Source organism: Mixophyes fleayi, chromosome 2, assembly GCF_038048845.1.
Source record: "Mixophyes fleayi isolate aMixFle1 chromosome 2, aMixFle1.hap1, whole genome shotgun sequence".
Lineage (NCBI taxonomy): Eukaryota > Metazoa > Chordata > Amphibia > Anura > Limnodynastidae > Mixophyes > Mixophyes fleayi.
In genome coordinates, this window is record NC_134403.1 from 88,621,115 (window position 1) to 88,641,252 (window position 20,138).

A 20,138-nucleotide genomic window follows, 5' to 3' on the forward strand; every position below is an offset into this window, starting at 1 on the left:
ATTAGCGGATCTAAGCCGCTTTCTTTTAGCAGGGGGCAGGTCTGGGGATTCAAGTAACTGGTTCAGTCCGTCCAAACCCTTTATAAATGCTGAGGACCATGCCAGTTCTGTGGGAAAAGGGGGCTGGTCCGTAAGTAAAGAGGAAGGTCCTGCTATAGCCGTTCCTGTAGAACCTGTGGCAGCAGGGAGCCCCAAAGTTGTAATAGCATTGTTAGCCGCAGAGGCTGCCACACTAGTTAGCAACTGAGTAGATTGAGAGATAATCTGTGCTAAAGAGGAAACCGACTGTGTCAGGGAGGCCACCCAGGCCGGTTCCTCAGTCAGTGGGGCTGGAATAAGCTGGGTTTGCGCAGAGGGGACCCCCTCCTTCGCAGTCAGAGCAGAGCGCCAACGGGTCCTTCTGCCCACATGTTAATTTAACTTTACATCTAGAACATGTAAAATATTTAGCTTATAGGCCCTTTTCCCTTATCTGACATTTTACAAGAAAAAGCACACCAAACACACTAGATAAAAGAGGATTTATGTACTTACGTTAAATCCGTTTCTCTGATTCCGTCTGGGGGACACTGCTTACCATGGGTTGTGGAGGGAGCTTGGGGAGTTGGCACCTAACTAGTTTACTTTTAGTACTGCCGACAGACCCCTCCCCTCTACAATCCCCCTGCCCCCTCTTGTTCAGTTTTTTTTAGGTGCCCGCGGAGTTGGGCAGTGTTTTTTAGTACTTGTAATTTTATATACTTTTATTTTATTCTTTCATTTTCAACTCTTTTTTAGCAGGTAGCAGTGCTGGAGTGTGCTCTACTATAGAGAACACACTCACAGCAGAGCAGCGCAGGCACTCCCCTGTCAAATGAGAGCCAGCGGCTCTCACTGACAGGGACAGGAGGAACGGGTATCTGAATTGGGAGTGACAAGCGGTCTCACAGACCGCTGTCACTCCTGGAGCCTCCCCAATAACCGGCGCTGCCACTGCAGGCATAGAGCGCCGGTTATCGGATGTTTCATATGATGGCAGCCATCTTGGATTTCAGGAAGGAGATCTTTGGTGGCTAAGGAGAAGTGGGCTATACCTGCATAGGAGGGGGCATCAAGTATTATCCGCTGCGGATAATACCGCCTGCTAGAAGAAAGAGGCCTAGATCTGATAATACCCTTATGGTTATGCAGTGTCCCCCAGACTGGATGAAAGAGAAAGATGTATTAAGAGAGACAGAGCAAGCAACAAGTAACCAATTAATCTGTAATAAAAGTTGTACTTTTATGTGTGTAACAGACAGTGTGATATTTGTGCAAGTAAGAGAACACAATAGAATCCTTACTAGCCTCCCTCTTCAAACCACAAAATACAGTTTGTAAATGGTTAAAGGTTTTGGTACTTAGCCAAAGGGGCTACACAGGGGAGAAGTCCAACAGCAGTGTCCTGGTGCCTGCTCCCTCCAAGATAAGTTCCTTCCGGGCTTCTCTGGTGCCAGAAGACCGGACTGTACCACTTGTGCTGAAGAGCAGGGGAGCTCTGTGATAGTTCCCCCTCTTGCAGCCTTTTGTCTCTTTTTTTTTTAATTAAAGAAAGGAACTTATCCTTCTTGGCAGAGTTATGGAGACCCCTTGGAGAGGTCTCCTGCAGCAATATATACCCTGATGCCCCCTCCTTTTTCTGAGGGGGGATCTTGGTATGGCCCACGATCTCTCCTCCTCTTCTTCTGCACCTCCGCGGACCGATGACGTCATCTTGGCCGCCAGCAAGGTATTCCGATAACCGGCGCTCTATGCCTGCAGTGGCAGCGCTGGTTATCGGGGGAGCCTCCAAGAGTGACAGCGGTCCGGGAGACCTCTTGTCACTCTGTAATCTGACCGCTAATGCTCTGCCATTGAGAGCGGTCTGCTCCCTCTGACAGAGCCTGGTCATGCTGCCTTGTTTCTTTTTGGGATTGTGCTCTCTATAATAGAACACACTACCAACTCTGCCCTAAGCCTAACTAAAGTCTAAAAATAAAAGAAAATTAAAGTTATTAAAAAATAAATAAAAGAAATAACTAGCTGTTTCTAAAACCTGCCCAACTCCTTTGGGCACCTAGAAAAAACTGAAGAGGAGGAGGCAGGGGGATTGTAGAGGGGAGGGGTCTGTCAGCAGTGCTAAACTTAACTAGCTAGGTGCCAACTGCCGTGCTCCCCTCCACAACCCCATGGTAAGCAGTGTCCCCCAGACTGGATGAAAGAGAAATTTGCAATCAGGCCTGGTCCAATACATACATAAAAGACACTAACTGGGTAAAAAACAGTTTTTTTTTTCATCTTAAAAAATCTGATTCTCTGAGGTCCAGATTATTTAGTGACTGCCTCAGGGTCAGATTTTTCACCTTGTCTTTCCTTCTTGGAGAAAAACTCAAAGCCTGAGGCTTCCCATGACTGAAGGCAGACTTTTTAGACATCTTTTCAGAGAAAGAGAAACTACACCAACATAAGGCCTTGCGCCCAGACAGACTCTTTAGGTGCTACAGAGGAGGTCCTGTTCCAGAGCCCCAGTGGCTCCTGAGGGAAGATCCCTGCTCTGCTCCCTAGAACTTGCAACAAGTTACGACAGCTCAGCAACAAACAGGTCCAAATAATTCCAAAGCTTTCTCTGCCATGTAAGTGGGGGACCACAGACTAGCGCAGTCGCTGGTACTCTGCCTCACAGGCTGTGCATAGGGCATCTGTCTAGACAGGCGCAAAGCAATTTGGTATGGCATGGAAGAGGGAAGCCATTTACTTCCTCCGGTATGCAGACTTGTGCTTGAAGGGAATGGCTGGAATGGGGATCCAAGCCACTGTGTGGCATCAGTGACCGAGGCAATCAAACTGTGGGTGAAGGCAGACAGAAATATTGTCCGCGGTATCTCGTCCGCTCGCTCCAGGAATCCCGCAGCCACCAATGCGCAGAGGAGAATTTAAAAATAAAATTTAAAGAGTAGAAGGTTACTCGCGGATGCTCATGCAGGTACTTTGAAAAACTGAAGTTCCCAATAGGGGGGAGGAGCTTGAGGTTTTGGTAGTTTTAAAAGTGCCCAAGGTCCTAACATCGTATCCCAGCGTATTCAGTGTCCCCATGGATGAAAGAGAAAATTGTAAATTGAAAGGTTACAGGAAACATCCATAACTTTAAACTTTGCAAATCATTACTGATTGGAAGATATGAGTGTAAAGATTAATGTTCATTTTTATACTGGCTGAAAAGTTGGTCATTTTTGGGGAAATTAGTTGTTTACACAGCGCATTAAGTAAATTTATCAAAATAAAAGTTTTGCAGAGTGCAGCAAGTGCTGTATTTTACATATAGCATTTACTGTATATAAAATACAATCATAATATCATGTAAGTTGATGAATGTGTGTCTCATATTGTGTTTATACGAACCTCCCTTTGGCATCTTTGCTGTTCACAATCTTGGCACCAATAGCCGCTATAAGCATCTCAGCCGTACCGTCTTGGCTGTTAATTCTACAAGGACATTGCAAACAGATGTAATGCAAATATCACACATTTTTTACACACTAAAAAAAAAAAAACTGTTTGAAAAACACTTACACTGCACAGTGCAAAGGGGTGAAAGGGTTTCCTTCGAGGTAAGCAAATGGGTTGTGTTCAAGTAACAATTCCAAACAATCTTCGTGCCCTGAGAAATAAAAGGACAAAGACAAATGGTCACACTGAAGGCACAAATGGCCGAGAACATCAATAAAAGAACTTTAGATATTTTTATGTTTATGTAAGAGATTAGGCATGTAGGCCTTACCATTGTACGCAGCCCAGTGCGTGGGAGTGTAACCGTTGTAATCCACCACTGCATCAAGTGGGTCTGTAGAGAGTGCAACCTGCAAGTACACGTGCACCAGTGTCGCATGGCCGCAAGCTGAAGCAAAGTGAATAGGTGTGCGTCCCTTGTAATCCCGACACAGCACAAAGGCATCGTGGTCCAACAGAGCTCCCACACAGTCTTCACAACCAGTAACTGACTGCAGGGTACACAAGAAGACATACTTAAAAGCAAAGCCAAATTGGCCTAACTTTAGGGGGCTGGTAGGCTTGGGGGCGACCATAACCCAATTTCATTTGGACACAAACACTTTGCTCACCGCTCTGTGTAGTGTGGTTCTCCCTCTTTTATCTCCAGCATCTACAGTGGCTCCTTTCTCCAGCAGCAGGTGAACACAGTCAACATGTCCGTTCATCACAGCAAGCATAAGGGGGGTTCTTATCATTAAAATACAAAAGATATTGCACTGATTTAACTGCCAGAAAAATACACAAACTGTTCCCAAACTAAGAGCCAAATACCTGCTTATGTGCAAATAAATAACAAAATAGCTTTTGTCAGAGACAAGCCCTACAAACCTAATGACACACAGTTACATTTGGGCAGGTTATAATGTATACACAATTGTATATTATCAGAATTACGAGTTAATTTACCATCAACTGTAATACAAGCATTACTTCCACAAATTATATTGGTATTAGAGGTATAAAGTTCTGTAACTATATAAAAATCATAAGGCTGTAGGCATAACTGATACAAATGTATGACATTGCATAGACACTTCGGTGAAGAACTCACTGCCCCAGTGCATCCGTCACATCAGTAATGTCCGGTCTCTCACTGCTGTCAATCAGCAGGTGCAGCACATCAGTGTTTCCGGAGGCAGCTTGAGAATGTAAAAATACAAATCTAGTTATTGTTACCAAGAAAACGTTGGCAATTTTATACAGCGATACTCCTGTCAGACACTAAAGAATGACACTTGCTACTTCTATAATATACTGCATGTTCACTCGCTTTTCTTTATATTTCACAAAACCCTATTTGCTCTATATAGACAATTTTTATTAAAGCAAAACAAAAACAAAAAACAAAAAAAACACAACAAAAAACCAACAACTTTGTAATGGTGTGCACTTCTCACCAAGCTGCAGTGGTACATTATTTTTAACCTCATATTTTAGTTATGCATTTAAAATAACCAGCTAACCAATTATTACTTAATATATATTTTTTTCCCACAAAAATAAGCAACCTAAAATAAATCCATAAACCAACAGTATAGCTAGCCTTAAGCTAACTGCCACGTGTGCTTACCTGCTACATGCAATGGTGTCCATTTCCTTTTGCGGTCTTTGATGAGAGGGGAAGCCCCATGGCTCATCAGAACCTCCACACACTCTGTGAAACCCCTTTCTGTCGCGAGGTAAAGCGCAGTGCGGCCCTTGTGGTCACGAACATCCAGGTTCACCAGCGTCTCCGCTAGAGCTTTTAGGGTATCGCAGTGACCATTATAGGCCTATGAACATAACAGAATTGTATACTTAATTGGATGAGACATCAATAGCAGATATAGAGAACAATATGGGCATGTGCGACAGCTCTGAGGAGATATTTCAAAGCTTCATAAAGTGTTTGTTACAACATTTAGAATGATACTTACAGCTAAGTGCAAAGGGCTAACTGGTACAGTGCTTTCCACATCCTCCAGGCAGTTAAAAGACATCTCCAGGAGCTTTAATACAAAGACAGTCAACATTTGTTCAGGGAAGAGTAAAATATCTATGATACAGAATTAATAAAAACAGGAAGAGATGGTTTTAACTACTTAACAGCTGCCAGACACTTACTAGTTCCATGTTCTGTCTGTTGCCATAAGCAGCTGCATAGTGAACAGCAGCGTATCCCTGTTTATCACGAATTGATGGATCGGCATTGTTGTCCAGCAGAAATTCTAAGGCGCTGCAAGGGAAGAATTAGGTTATGGAAATACAGTCGTAACATGGAAAGGAGGATCATATTGGGCGATGGTCAGGTAATTATAAAGAAAAGATCCTGCAGCACATTGATTAATGCATGACATTGCTTTATCAAGTTTGATGTGATCAGTGCAATTAATTACCTCCTAAGAACCCAACAGAAAGATATGCAGTACAGTCCTGGGCACCACTCTATAAAAATGATAATTTGGAACTAGAAAGGGTTCAGAGAAGGGCAACAAAATTGATAAAGGGTATGGAGTCATTAAGTTATGAGGAAAGGTTAGCCAATTTAGAAATGTTTACTTTAGAAAAGAGGCATCTAGGAGATACGATTACTATGTACAAATACATTAAAGGGTCAATAGAGAGAACTTTCATGGGACTTTATACCCCAAGGACTGTACACAGGACACGCGGTCACCCACTAAGGTTAGAGGAGAGGAAGTTTCACAACCAGAAGAAACGGCACGAAGCACCTTTCTCCCAAAACTTGCATCCCTGGATGCAAACACATTAAATTTGTAAAACTTAGTGAGTGTGTGTACAGACAACCACGTGGCCGCTTTACACAACTGTTCACTGGAGGCACCATGACGAGCTGCCCAGGAAGCACTTACAGACCTTGTAGAATGCGCCCGGAGAATATCTGCGACAAGCTCCCCAGCCCCACTATAAGCTTGACGGAAAACTGCCGTAATCCACCTAGCAATAGTCACTTTAGAAGCTGGCCAGCCTCTTGTGAGCATCGTAGAGAACCAATAGATCCTCAGTCTTGCGCAGTTTCTGTGACCTTTTTACATAAACTCGCAAGGAACAGACGACATCAAGATAACAAATGGACTCATCGTTATCTGAAGACAAGGAATCAGTCAGAGCAGGAATGACAATGTCCTGATTTAAATGAAATCTAGACAACCTTAGGAAGGAAAGAGGGCTTGGCTCGAAGAACTGCCCTGTCTTTATGAAAAGCCAGCAGCAGAGACTTGCAAGATAAAGCAGCAAGTTCTGAAACTCTGCGTGGGTAGAAATGGCCAAAAGAAATACCGTCTTCCAGGTTAGAAATTTAAACTCCACAGAGTTCAAAGGTTCAAAAGGTGGGTGCTGTAAAGCATTCAACACCAAATTCAAATTCCATGGAGGAACCGGAGGAACATATGGAGACTGTAAATGGAGAACACCCTGAATGAAAGTTTGCACATAAGGTATGACAGCAAGTTTTCTTTGAAAGAAGACCAAAAGAGCCGACACCTGACCCTTAAGAGAACTAAGACGCAAACCTGCATCCAAGCCATCCTGCAAGAATCTAAGAAACCTGGCTAAGCGAAAAGAAGTAGGATATCCCTTCTTTTCACACCAAACAATATATGTCCTCCAGACTCTATGATATATTTTTGCCGAAGCTGGTTTTCGAGCACAGAGCATGGTCTGCACCACCCGACCCGAAAAACCCTTAGCTCTTAGGATCCTGGCCTCACTCAACAGCCACGCCGTTAAAGTCAGGCGTTGCAAACCTAGATGACGAAAGGGACCCCGAGTCAACAGGTCTGGGCGTATCGGCAACTTCCACCACCAACCTCCTGCCATGAAGAGCATGTCGTCGGTGTACCAGGCCCTGCGCGGCCCATCCGGCGCTACTAGAAGCACTGGAATACCCGCTCTCCACCTTTTTCAGTACTCGTGGAAGCATGGCTATCAGAAGAAAAAAGGTACACTAATCAGTACCTCCAAGGAACGGACATAGCGTCTACCACGACTGCCCTGGGATCTCTTGCGCGGGAACAGTAGCGGGGAACCTTGTGATTCAACCGAGATGCCATAATGTCGACATCCGGCTGTCCCCATCTCTCCACTAACTGCTGAGACACCTCCGGATGGAGGGACCATTCTCCCGGGTGCAGAGTCTGCCTGCTTAGGAAGTCTACTTCCCAATTTTCTATGAATGAAAATGGCCATGAGCGCCGTAACGTGAGCCTCGGCCCACTGAAACATGTTGCGAGTCTCCCTCATGGCCAAGGGACTCTTGGTGCCGCCCTGCGCCCTGATGATTGAGATATGCCACTGCTGTGACATTGTCCGACTGGATCTTCACTGGCCTTCCCTGCAGCAAGTGTTGTGCACTCATAAGAGCATGAAACACTGCTCTCAGTTCTAAGACATTTATTGCAAGCTTGGATTCCTTCCGAGTCCAAAGCCCCTGAAACAGAGAGCATGAAGACAGACAGCCCCCTCAACCTCGAAGGCTGGCATCCGTTGGATTAGAGTCCAATTTCAAATTCAGAATTTGCGTCCACTGGTGATGTTCTGTTTGTGTAACCACCAAAGGAGCGACTGATGCGGCTGTGGAGACAGGCGGAAAATCTGACTTGCCAGATTCCGATGGGATTTGTTCCATTGTGACAAAAGTTCCAACTGGAACTGCCGTGCATGGTACTGAGCAAACTGATTCGCCTCAAATAACGATACCATCTTGCCCAGAAGTCTCATGGCAAAATGAATCGAAGGTCTCCTTGCCACCAACAGGGATTTCACCACCCTCTGCAAGGCTAGAATCTTGTCCTGAGGAAAGAACACCCGTCGCAGTCGGGTATCGAATAAAAGGCCCAGAAGCACCATCCGCTGGGATGGGATCAACTTGGATTTCTTGAAGTTGATAATCCAAATGTGAGACTCCAGAGTCCGGATTACTACTTGAATATGCGCCTGAAGCCTCTCTGAAGAATCTGCCTTTAAAAGATGATCGTCCAGTTAAGCAATTATTGTTATTCCCCTGGACCTTAGCAGAGGAGCCATGACTGCCATGATCTTGGTGAAGATACGTGGGGCTGTGGCCAGACCAAATGGAAGAGCCCGAAATTGGAAGTGCTCTTATCGGACTGCAGACCTCAAACGGGACTGATGACCCTTCCAAATAGGCACATGGAGAAATGCATCCTTGATGTCTAGAGCCACCATAAACTCTCCTTGTTCCATGCAGAGAATGACCGAGCGTAAAGACTCCATCATGAAGCTGGGCACTCTGACCTGGGTGTTCAAATTTTTTAGATTGATAATTGGTCTGAAAGAGCCATCTGGTTTTGGCACAAGAAAAAGGTTGGAGTAAAACCCCAAACCTTTTTGAGAATGAGGGACCGGAATAATCACCCCAGACGAAAGGAGGGATTGAATCGCTTCTGTTAAAGCCAATCGTTTTCTTGGACAAGACGGAAGCCCTGTGGCAAAGAACCGTTTGGGAGGAAGATCAAGCAGATCGATCTTGTAACCCTGGTTCACCACCCCTCCGAGTCCAGACATCGGTGGTAGACTGAAACCACCGATCCCTGAACAAAAGGAGACGGGCTCCTAGCACCAGCGACAGCGTAGGAGCAAAATGCCCATCATGCGGACTGCTTGTTTGCCGACTTTGCAGTTGGACATCGAGCAGACCAGGCCTGACGCCCCACTGCAAACCACCTCTAGGGGCGGATGACTGGCCTCTAGAAGATTGTCCTGAGGAGTATTGTCACCGAAATCTTCCTGCGGAACAAAATGCCCGAAATCTGGACATAATCTGATTGGGAGCACTGACCGGGATGAAAGTGCTCTTACCCCCTGTTGCTTGACTGAATTGAGCAAAGCTGAGGTCCAAACAAAACATGTCCAGAAAAAGGAATGGACTCAAGAGCCTTTTTAGACTCTACATCAGCCTCCCAGGACTTAAGCCAGAGAGTACGGCGAGCTGAAACTGCAGAGGCAGAAATACGTGCCCCAATCAGTCCTGCATCCATAGCAGCCTCTTCTAAATAATCTGTTGCCCTCTGAATTTGCTCCACCAATGGAAGCAGTTCAGAGGACGGCCTGCCTGCCAACAAGCCTTCAGACAGCTGTTCTGACCAGCGTTCTACAGCTTTGTTGACCCACGCTGATGCAAACGCAGGCCTCAAAGAAGCACCTGCTGCCACAAAAATTGACTTAAGAATGGTCTCAAACTTCCGGTCTGTACCATCCTTAAGAGTGGCCTGGTTAGGAAGAGGAATAGTAGTTACCTTGGCTAACCTTGCCACAGCCGCATCCACCCTTGGGAGCGTCTCCCATTTAGCGATAACTTCAGGGGGAAAAGGATAACACGAATGCAGTCGCCGATACCTGGAACTTCCTGTCTGGGAAAGCCCAAGGTTCTGACAATAAATCTTCCAATTGGGAAGAGACAGGGAAGGAAAAGCCTTCTTCTTACGCCTTACAAAAAAAAGACTCAGCGGCCTCAGGAACTTCTTCCTCAGGAACATCAAGTACCTGACGCACAGCCTGAATTAACGCCACCACCGAAGGAGTATCTATGTAAGAATCCAACAGTAACTCACCCTCTTCCTGGGAACCACAATCAGAATACGACTCATTTCCCTGAAGAGGTGCCGACACCCTCTTATGCTTACGTGAGGTAGACGGTGCGGCCGATTTCATCATCCTCTCTAAAGAGGATGAAACCGCAACCAAACCCTGTACAGAGGATGCAAGACCCTGTACCCAGGCTGGTTCTACAGACTCCACAGGGGCAGAAACAGTCAAAACCTGAGTTTGCGAACGAGAACTCATGTCATTCGCAACAGAGGAACCTGAATCTGAAGATGGAGCAGCTTGAGACCGTACCATCTGAGCAAGTTCAGCCACCGTATTAAAGAGAACGAGCCCAAGCAGCTGCCGTTTCACACGGTGTGCTCTCTGTGGGCCGACAGGTTACGCACAGAGCCTGCGCGCCTGACTGCCCAGACGGTAACTTAGCGCGACAGACAGCACAGGTGAAACTCAGCATAGAAGTAACACCAGCCCTACCACGCATGGATTTTTCCCGCTGACTTGTTAACAGATGGGACAAAACAACACAGTGTAATAAACACAATACAGATAACAAGCAGCACACAAACTACAATAGAAAGTGAGCCTGCAATACAGCCAATGCTCCAGAGTGTAAAAGACAAACTTTTGCAAACAACCACCCCCCCCCCAACCCTTTAGCTTACAGGACTCAGGATAGAAAAGGGGAGAAGCTGGAGCTATAAAATGGCTGTCTATTCTGGTGTCTGCACATGAGTGAGAGACCACCACGGGGGATGTGCATAAGAGTAAACCACTCCCCCCAGGGCCGAGCACTGGATTGGCTATCGTCCAAACCGGACAACCTCCTCAGCCAATCCAGTGCCTTAGCAGGACTCACTATGTTAGTAACCTTAGCCTGACCCCGTTCCCTGAGCTAAAATAGAAACTTTTAAAAAGGACTAGTCTTGGTAAAAAACAGCCAGCTCAGGGAACCACTGCGATTTCTATCCCCCCCCCCCTCTCAGCACTATGCTGAGAGAGGGTTTCACTTACCTGCTGCCAACCCTCCAGATGCAGTGTGTGCAGGTAGCTTGCTATCCGCACAGGACAATGGACACAGCCTGCGGCGACTGTGCCCAGCTCCTAGGAGGGCTCAAACTTCGTAAGAGGGAGCAGGCAGAAGGAGGCACCTCCGCTCTCCCCCCCAGACAGCGCACAGCCGTCCCTGCCGTGTGCTACACACAGAGGCTCCTCCGCTGTCAATCAACTCTCCCCACCAGCAGCAGCCGCGGGAGAGTTGTAAAACAGAGACAGCAGGGAGGAAGGGGAAGTATCTATCCCGAAGCCTCCCTTTCCAGCAACAGGGAGCACTGACTGACAGCCGACTACGCGGCTCTGAGAGTCGCTGGCTGCCAGACCCCGGAGACATTAGTCTCAGATTACGTTAAAGAAAAAAAAAGAAAAAACTAAGCAGCCCCGTGCACAGCCCGTTCGCCGGGCACTTAAACTAGACTGAGGCTTTGCAGGAGGTGGGGTATAGAGGGGGAGGAGCTAGAGCTTAGTTTAACTAAAAGTTAAAGTGCCAGTTTGCCTGTACCTACTCTATACCCCAATGTTCCCGGTGTCCCCCAAGGATGATAGAGAAAGAATGGGATTGTGGTAACATTTACAGGATTTAGTTTGAGCAGGAAAAAAAAAAAAAGTAAAAAGTGTAAAGAAAAATATTCAATATATAATTCAATAAAAGTGAAGACAACAAAACAAATTATCGCTCTCTCCGTTATCATATATAGCATTTTGAAATGAGTTGTGTGACATTGACAAGCACTCACAAGAAAGCCTCTTTTTCTAGTGAAGCTTTCTCATCATTCTCCTCTGACTTCTGGCTTGTCCCAGAATTTGAGTCCACCGCTCTGAGCAGGCAAAGAAAAACAGGCAGGTGAGGAGGTGCAATTATTAAACAAGGGTAAAAAACCATTTCACCACCACAATGCTGAAATACACACCGACAACAGCTTCTGATTACAGCCAGATACATTGTATACAACAAGTATGTAATATTCTAGAAGACTTGGGTATGACAAGCACTGTAAACAATTGCATACAATGACCACACAAATGCCCTCACTGACAGCATAGCTTTGTGGACTACAAGCTGAAACAAATTTAATTATTCAACCAATTTGGTACATTAACCTGTGATAACCTGTTAGTGAGGATTGAAGACCACTGAGAGAAATGTCCACATTCCTTTATCACTTATTAAATTAGTTCTCCATATATCATATGTTTCAAGCTACTTTCATCATGACCTGCGTGCAGAGAATGCCTCCCAGGAATATCATGGAGGTAGATGAGATCAGAGAAGTCAAAGTACTGTTTACAATTCACCATAGGTCCCCAGGGTCTGGATGGTTAGCTCAAGAAGTATGATTGTCAACTTACTGATGAAGGCTCAATCCACGGAACAACCATGAACCCAAGTGATACAGAGCCATACCTTGGTGTAACTGTGACCTTGGTAAAGACCAGTAGAGATTAAGCAGGTGCAAAAAGGGACGATGAGCAGATTGTGCCCCTGAAAGAAGATATATAAATGTGTACATCCTTGTTATACAGAGATGCCAGGAATCCCACTTTTATCGTGCCCTGGATCACATAACAGTGACACCACCTTGTGTCACTCACACGGAAAGAAAAGTGGGCAGAGGTAGAAAACAGGCTTTTGAGAAGGGCCTCAAACCTCTTGTCTGTAGAACAGATGTGCAAAACGTGAAAAAGAGCGAAAATGTTTGGATCAGCTGATTCCCCTACCACCTTAAACAAATTGTCCGGGTGGAGGGGTTTGTGCTCAACAGACACGTTTGCTTTCTATAAAGAGAAAAGAGGCTGGTTTTAGCCCCTTGGGTTCTCGTAAGTTCAGAAGTGAAAGCTATACCCTAATCAGTCAATTAACTCAACCACTGGAACTTTGTTAGACTCCAAACAAGTTGGCAAGTTCTCTTTGGCCCCATCCTCTCTAACTTTAGTGACACATTCTCGCCTTAGTGAGGATACACCACCACAGTGTCCAAAATACTCCCAAGAATTTAACTGACCACCCATCTGGGACTAGCACACTTTATGTGCCTGCATATCCCCTGTAAGTGTTGGACGGAAGGAAAAAGAAAGACAAAAAAAAAAAACAACCCAACACAAACTGTCCACAGTTAGAGAAGACTCGGGCCCACTCAGCTCTGGCATCACCAGAGGGTGCAGTCTGGAAGGCAGGTCAGCATATTTGATATAGATGGATCTATTGCTGGCAGTTTGATCTGGCATACAGCACAGGCATAACTGGACAACTAAGGTGAGGAATTTAGGCCATGTCAGCTTATGTACGAGTTTCCAAGTCTGACATATACACAGAGGAAGTATACGCAGGGAGAGTAGTGCAGGCTATGCTACTCTGCAGCCTGAGCACAAACTTGCCACCTAGTAGGCTGAGAAGTGACTATAGAAGATTGACAAGTCAATGAAAAAATAAAAAGGTGGAGCCCTTCCTTGAAACCGAGCAGGGTTCTCTGTCAAGTGGTCCATGTTTACTGTCTCTCTTACCAACAGGTTGCTGAAAGACTTAAGTGGCAGAAAGGCAGCCGTTGGTGATGTGATATGTCACTGCTAGAGTGCCAGGCTACCAACGGCGGATCCAAGCTGCTGGCCATACATGCTATTGGCCAACTATATTTTGTGTAACCTCATTGGTCTTGTACCTTCCAGAAGGCGTCTGCATGAGATGCCCCTGGATAGCTGTGTCTTTCCTCTGCAGGGATCAGCTGTTTGGTGTCTGGGGGAAAGGAGAGATTGCGGCACCCTTTCTGCCTTCCTTATCCATGTTACTATGGCGACAGACAACCTGGATTGCTGTAGAGGTTACAGCAGTAACATTCCCTCCTCATCCTAGGCAGCCAAGGGTCCAGCTGACCTGCAGCTGGGGACAGAGGAGTTGGGATGAAGGACTCATGTTGGGAGTGGGTAGAAAGACAAAAGGTGAGAAGAGTATTACAGGGGAGAGGAGGAGTCTTTTTTGCTAGTCCTCGCCACGCCTTCTAGGGGTGGAACAGAACTTAAGGTCTGTGTCCACCTACTGCAGAAGGAGAAAAGTAATTCTTACAAGCTCCCTTACAATTATATAGTCCACTTATGTATATAAATTTAGTCTCGAAAACAAAAGCATCCAAAACAAATATATATTTTTCTTTTTAAACACTTAACCAAAAGGTTTTTTGTGTTTTTAAATGAAGCCAGCAGGTATTTGAAGTTACCAATTGCTAACTTTGTCCTTTCATCTATTATTTAAAATAAAGTTGAAGTGTTATTAGACTTTATTCCAAACCAAGTTTAATAAACCCATGGTTTAAGTTCCATTGCAAAAGCCTGATAAAAAATAGTTAATAAACCGAGGAGAGGAGGGGCATAGTAGGGGAGGAGTGTGGGAAACAAACAAGTTGATAAGTGCCTAGACTCCTAGTCCCACCTACTATACCCCAATGTCTAGCAGTGTCCCCCAATGGTAGGAAAGACAATCAAGATATTTTATTTGTGTGTAGTGCAACTGAAGGACCTTACATTTATATCAATCTTATTCATATTAAACAATTACTGAAAAAATGGACATAGACTTATTACCTGGACTGCTCTGTCTGGTTTGAAGTCCTAGAAACCGTATGGGAAACCCTGCAAAACCAATAAGCTACTGATTCCACACATACAAAGTGTTTGCAGACAAGTTATATTTTACAGCTTTAAACAATCATAATGATGAGAACAACCACTAACAATAATACTCTAGCACTCAGTCATTTTATTTATTATTCCACACACCCCCACCATCTAAATATAAACAAGCAGCGAGGACACATTACATGGGTACTCACCTCCTGTAGGTATCTGAAGCAGCAGCATAGTGTAAAGGGGTGCAGCCTTTGAAGTCTGCCACAGTAACACTGGCTCCAGCTGTGACTAGTGTCACTGTGCACTGGTAGCTGCCATTAGCAGCAGCATAGTGCAGCGGAGTCCTAGGAAAAGAGGAGAAAAAATGAAAAAGGTTTAGACACTTTATAGTACAGAGTCCCCAGTCGTTACTCAGACTCATTCAATGTTAATAGAGCACTACAATCAAATCAGGAGCGCCAAGAGAGAAAACATTTCATAACAATGCTAATGTTCTATTTAAGCTCACCTTCCAAATTTATCCTGTCTCATTAGATCAGCGCCACTGCTCGCCAGCAAATTAAGACATTCAACATTTCTGCAAAACAATTAGGTTATAGTAAGACAGCAGTAACTAAATGCTGTGCACACACTGGCCAGAATATAAAACGCCTTCTACAGATACAACATCACAATGGATTATTGCTGCATGGGGCAGATAATGCTAATCCAGCCAGACCACAGTTGCCCCACCACTTCTAAGGAGATGTGCACCGCCATCATGCAAAGCTCTTACTCCAAACCAAAGCAGCTAACACACACAAGTTCATTCCAGAGACTGGACCATTGTTTTTAATTATAGTGAAAAGACCCTGTTGAAAAATGTACCAAATTGTTTCAGATAATACCAACATTTGCTGTAGCTCAATTATAGTTTGCAATTCATACACTGCAAACACTAATAGGAATACCTGTAGACAAACAGGATTAACAGCATCAGTTTGTTATCAGTAGACAGTGGCTCAGCCACCACCATCACAGGGAGTGCAGTGGTTACAAGATCTGTGGAAAAGGATTTAGCGGCACAGAGTGCAACGCTCCATTTCCCAAAGATGACACTATGGCGTCCGGCGATGTAGTGTACTTCCCCGGTCAGCAGAGTTGACATTCTGTATACTGGGTGAATTATAAGCAAACAAAAGTGGGTTGACGTGCACACTTAGGGACATCAACCAAAGTCATGCCCATTAACAATAATAATCACACTGAAATGACTCACCCTCCTGAAGCAGCAGCGTGGAGGCAGGTCCTCCCGAGGTTGTCAGGTGTGTTAATATCAAAGCCGGCAGACAGCACATGTTCATTGCTCAGCGAGGCCACTATGCTGTACAACTGACCTGGCAGGAGGAAAAATATACAGTGGAGTTCACTTACAGAACACACTGCAAAATGTACATATTCCCCCACCCCCGTGCTGTGGGACATTGTTTAATTTAAAACTGCTGCTACGGAGTTGTAAGAGTTAAATAGAAGAAAAGTTGGCACTGTGCGGCTTATTTTATTTATTTTAAATTATTCAGAACTAACACTGGTAGTCCATTAGGTATCAGGGCACATCAGAAGGAATTCTACCGCCAATCCGGATCCTGTGAAATGAAGGGCTGGGGTACCAGAGGTCCCAGTGCTGAGCTGCCTTTCCCACTCCCGAGTGCTGGGAATTAACAAGTGTCGCACTGGGAGCCGCCAGAGTAGCTCTGTGCAGGGTTCAAGTTAACTTTGCAGGAGAAAGTGGAAGAGAAGGAGGCCGGCAGCCACAAAGTACTCTATGAGGGGACTGGAGAGCAACAGCGTTGGACCAGGTTCATGAAGTGAGGACACAGGGGTGTACCCCCTCTCATCACACCTCCACCCCCCGCCCCGCTGTACACTGTTAAAAGGTGTGAACCAGTTCCAGGCCGACAACAGCACAAGATAAGGGAGTCAACCTGGTCTGGTTAAAAGGTAAAGGGACCCAGATTACCCATAGCCAACAAGTGCAAAAACTGTATCTAAAAAGGGCAGCAGAGCCCCCATGTAAATTGCATTTGTCTGTCCGAGTGCATGTCACCACTACCTTTTAGACATTTTGTCTTCACTCCAAACTTCTCTCTGCCTGTGTAAACAACTCCTCTGCAAATGTAGCCATACTGCTCTGCAAACTTTTTAAATTATCAAAACTTTATGACAAAGGATTCTGATCTCTAAACCACATTCAATGTTTTCTGTATGCTTTGTAAAGCAGAATTTCAATACAAACAATATAAACATATTTATAGGTCACTTACCTGAGGAAAGTAGCTTACGGCAACAGTCTGAAAACCCAAACAGGACAGCTAAGTGCAGGGGAAACATGCCATGAACTCCACGCCTGGTACAAAAATCAAAATGATTACAACCAAGCATGACATCCACCAACCTTCTTGACCGGAACGGTCAAATACTTCTCAAAAACTTTCCTGCACATCTAAACCTATCACTAAAAAAGGTGCAACATTTATATATGGATACAATTATGAACAAATGAAATTTAGTTTTTGTTACAACTTGAGACAATCATCAAATTTCATATTCACTAGAGATTTCAGCAGGGGCAAGACACCGATATTTTGGAGAATGTTAACCATTTGCACCATATGCGCACTAAAAGTTTAAATAAAAGTATGCACTATTTTCTTGAGTGGATCCCTGTTCTGTGACATGTGGTTGCTTCTGTGTAGTCAATGAAAGTTTGACCACGAGTTTATCATGTGTGAATGTGCAAACTCACCTTGCAGTATCAGCACCATTCGTCATCAATGTACTGATTAGCAGCTCATGCCCATATCTAGCAGCAACATGCAGAGGAGTATTGCCATATTTATCAGAACAGTCAATTTCACTACCTGTGGGGGAACGAGGAAGACATGACAGTGTGCACAATAGCACAGGAACAGATGTTATGGAAAGGAGCAGGAACATACCATTCTGAATCAAAATCTGGGAACGTGTAAACCTTCCGTGAACCGCAGCCATGTGCAAAGGACTCTTCCCTTCTTTACTCTACAACAAGGGGGTGGTAGAGAAACACTTAGCGGCATACATGGACACCAGTGTGCAGAAGCATGGCAAAGGCACAGCTAAAATACCTTTTTCAACACTATAAATGAATGCAGCAAGAAATGATAGGCGCAAATAAGCATACTAAGGTTAAACCATATAATGGGGGGTGGGGGCAGTGGTGTGGGAGCTATGGGAAGAAAAAAATATGTTAGCTCATTCATGCAAGAGTCATTTAGCATTGAAGCCATTAAGGATTTGTGTTTAGATTTCTCAGGAGAAAATCCGACAGAAAGTGCATTTAACCCAATCAAATTAGGAAGTGACTTGCACCTCAGTGACCTGAAACTTTTCCACAATACGTCAATCTCCTTCGAGATAACATTTTAATTTCTCAGCCTAAACAAATGCATCTTTCATCCCAACCATTTCGACAAGGGGTCACTAAAGATTTCAATTGGCATACCCTATTTTCAGCACTAATAGATCCATAGTAAACGGTATCTAAAAGTAACTAATAAACCATTTACTATTAATGCTAAACCCTACGTGTTGAATTGAACAGCACTTACACCAAAACAGTGTGCAAATCTAGTCACATATTCTTGGTTTACAATACATTAGGAAATAATTACCTTCCTGACTGCAGACCACTTTGAGATATTACAAACAGTATATTCTCCCCAACTGAGGAAACACTAGCTGACAGACAAATTTATGGAGCCAGCCACATACATTAATGCCATACCACCTTCATTCAAACACTCATTACACAAAGTAATAAGGAATACAATAAAAAAGCACTGCAAAAGTTGTGTTAAAAGTAAATTATTATGCTTGTTAAGTGAATGTATTTTGCAGTACATATGTATATGCATAATATTAATACTATACAAGATTGGGTAAAGTGTTTCCTTAGTATTTGTATCTAAATTAGCAATTCGGAGTCTTCTGGAGAGTCCTAATTCTGCATCCCCAAGTACTAACTCTACAAACTACCTATAAAAAAATGATGGCCTCAATGAAGCATATTGCTGAATGCATAGCTGTCTTACAGCAAATACCTATATTGTGCACAAAAGGGCTCAGAGTTGGATGCACGCCCATTTTGCACAGTACAAACAGCGTGGGTTACACCAGCAAAGCCGCAAACAGCACCAAGGTACAAACAGGCAGGGCTTTTCACACAACAGGGAAGCCATCAAAATGGGGCAGCCACAGTCATATTGGGACTCATCCCACCCTCCCTAGGGGAATGGTGCCTGCGTAAAACTGAAAGTTTAAAAATATATATGTGCCCACCTCCCACCTTTGAAAATTAGCCCTCTGCCGATAGCATTGATGCTCGTCTCTACCACCCCTCCCCTCCCCCCCAGCCTTGGCAGTGGGTGTTGTAGTAATGTTAAAAAAAACACACACACCACAGCACAATGTACCTGATAATTGACATCAGCTCCATTGTTGACTAGCAGCTCCAGGCTCAGAGCCCCATTCGTGGAAACGGCAGCAAAGTGCAAAGGGGTAAAGCCCTTCTCATTGGGCTGGTTGACATTAGAGCCGTTGTTGACCAGTTCAATGGCCACAGCGTCCTGACCCATGTAACAGGCAATGTGCAGGGCAGTATTTCCAAAGCCATTAGGTTCATCAATCTGGATGAGAAGTAACAGGACATTTCTTTATTAAACATTCAAAAAAATACAAGAAAATATTGAGTCTAATTTCAAAACAACTATCGGTCCTCTATTAGGAATGTGCATGCTTTATGAGACTATTTTTGTTTGTTCAAACTATATAATTAAGGATAAACAAGTCTAATTTGCTTGCAGTCCAAGAGGAGAATTCAATTAGCCGCGAGGTGAGGCGTGATATCACTTCAGTGCCATTGAGGCGATGCACCTCCACTATCTTTACTGGAGACAGATCACGGCACCTTGCGGTTAATTGAATTCCACCAGAAGACTACCTTTCATAATTTGTATTTAAATACAGAAATCTTGAAGAGTAAAAAAAAAAAAAAAAGTTTAGCAAAAACTGATGTAATTCACACTCAAAACATCAACGGGTTCCTTCTCACCTCCACACCCAGTTTCAACAAATACTTCACAACATCGATTCTTCCACTAGAAGCAGCCGCATGGAGGGGTGTATAACCGTTCTTATCCTTTGACATGGCATCAGCTCCCTGAGATATCAGCAGCTTTGTAATCTCCAGGTGTCCTAAAGAGAGAGAAATCCCATATATGCATGTGACAGACCACTATTTACTCAAATATCAATCACAAAGAAGAAGTCAAATACCA

At 44.4% G+C, this 20,138-nt stretch overlaps 1 protein-coding gene across 5 annotated transcripts in view; it reads right to left on the reverse strand.

Moving 5' to 3' along the window:
• Nucleotides 1-20,138, reverse strand: part of ANKRD52 (ankyrin repeat domain 52) — a 55,770-nt gene that overhangs the window by 17,591 nt on the left and 18,041 nt on the right. For 2 of the 5 annotated variants that reach the window (XM_075199594.1, XM_075199592.1), the window contains exons 7-24: nt 19,913-20,055; nt 19,275-19,487; nt 17,763-17,841; nt 17,570-17,684; nt 17,088-17,170; nt 16,043-16,160; nt 15,293-15,361; nt 14,988-15,128; nt 14,740-14,787; nt 11,904-11,984; nt 5,650-5,761; nt 5,463-5,534; nt 5,117-5,318; nt 4,598-4,685; nt 4,116-4,233; nt 3,776-3,995; nt 3,568-3,655; nt 3,397-3,480 (exon numbers count right to left, since the gene is read on the reverse strand). In XM_075199594.1, coding sequence (XP_075055695.1) covers nt 3,397-3,480; nt 3,568-3,655; nt 3,776-3,995; nt 4,116-4,233; nt 4,598-4,685; nt 5,117-5,318; nt 5,463-5,534; nt 5,650-5,761; nt 11,904-11,984; nt 14,740-14,787; nt 14,988-15,128; nt 15,293-15,361; nt 16,043-16,160; nt 17,088-17,170; nt 17,570-17,684; nt 17,763-17,841; nt 19,275-19,487; nt 19,913-20,055 — 2,074 coding nt within the window. Of the gene's footprint in view, nt 1-3,396; nt 3,481-3,567; nt 3,656-3,775; nt 3,996-4,115; nt 4,234-4,597; nt 4,686-5,116; nt 5,319-5,462; nt 5,535-5,649; nt 5,762-11,903; nt 11,985-14,739; nt 14,788-14,987; nt 15,129-15,292; nt 15,362-16,042; nt 16,161-17,087; nt 17,171-17,569; nt 17,842-19,274; nt 19,488-19,912; nt 20,056-20,138 lie in introns of all 5 variants that reach the window. The other 3 variants (XM_075199591.1, XM_075199590.1, XM_075199593.1) reach the window with 2 other exon arrangements.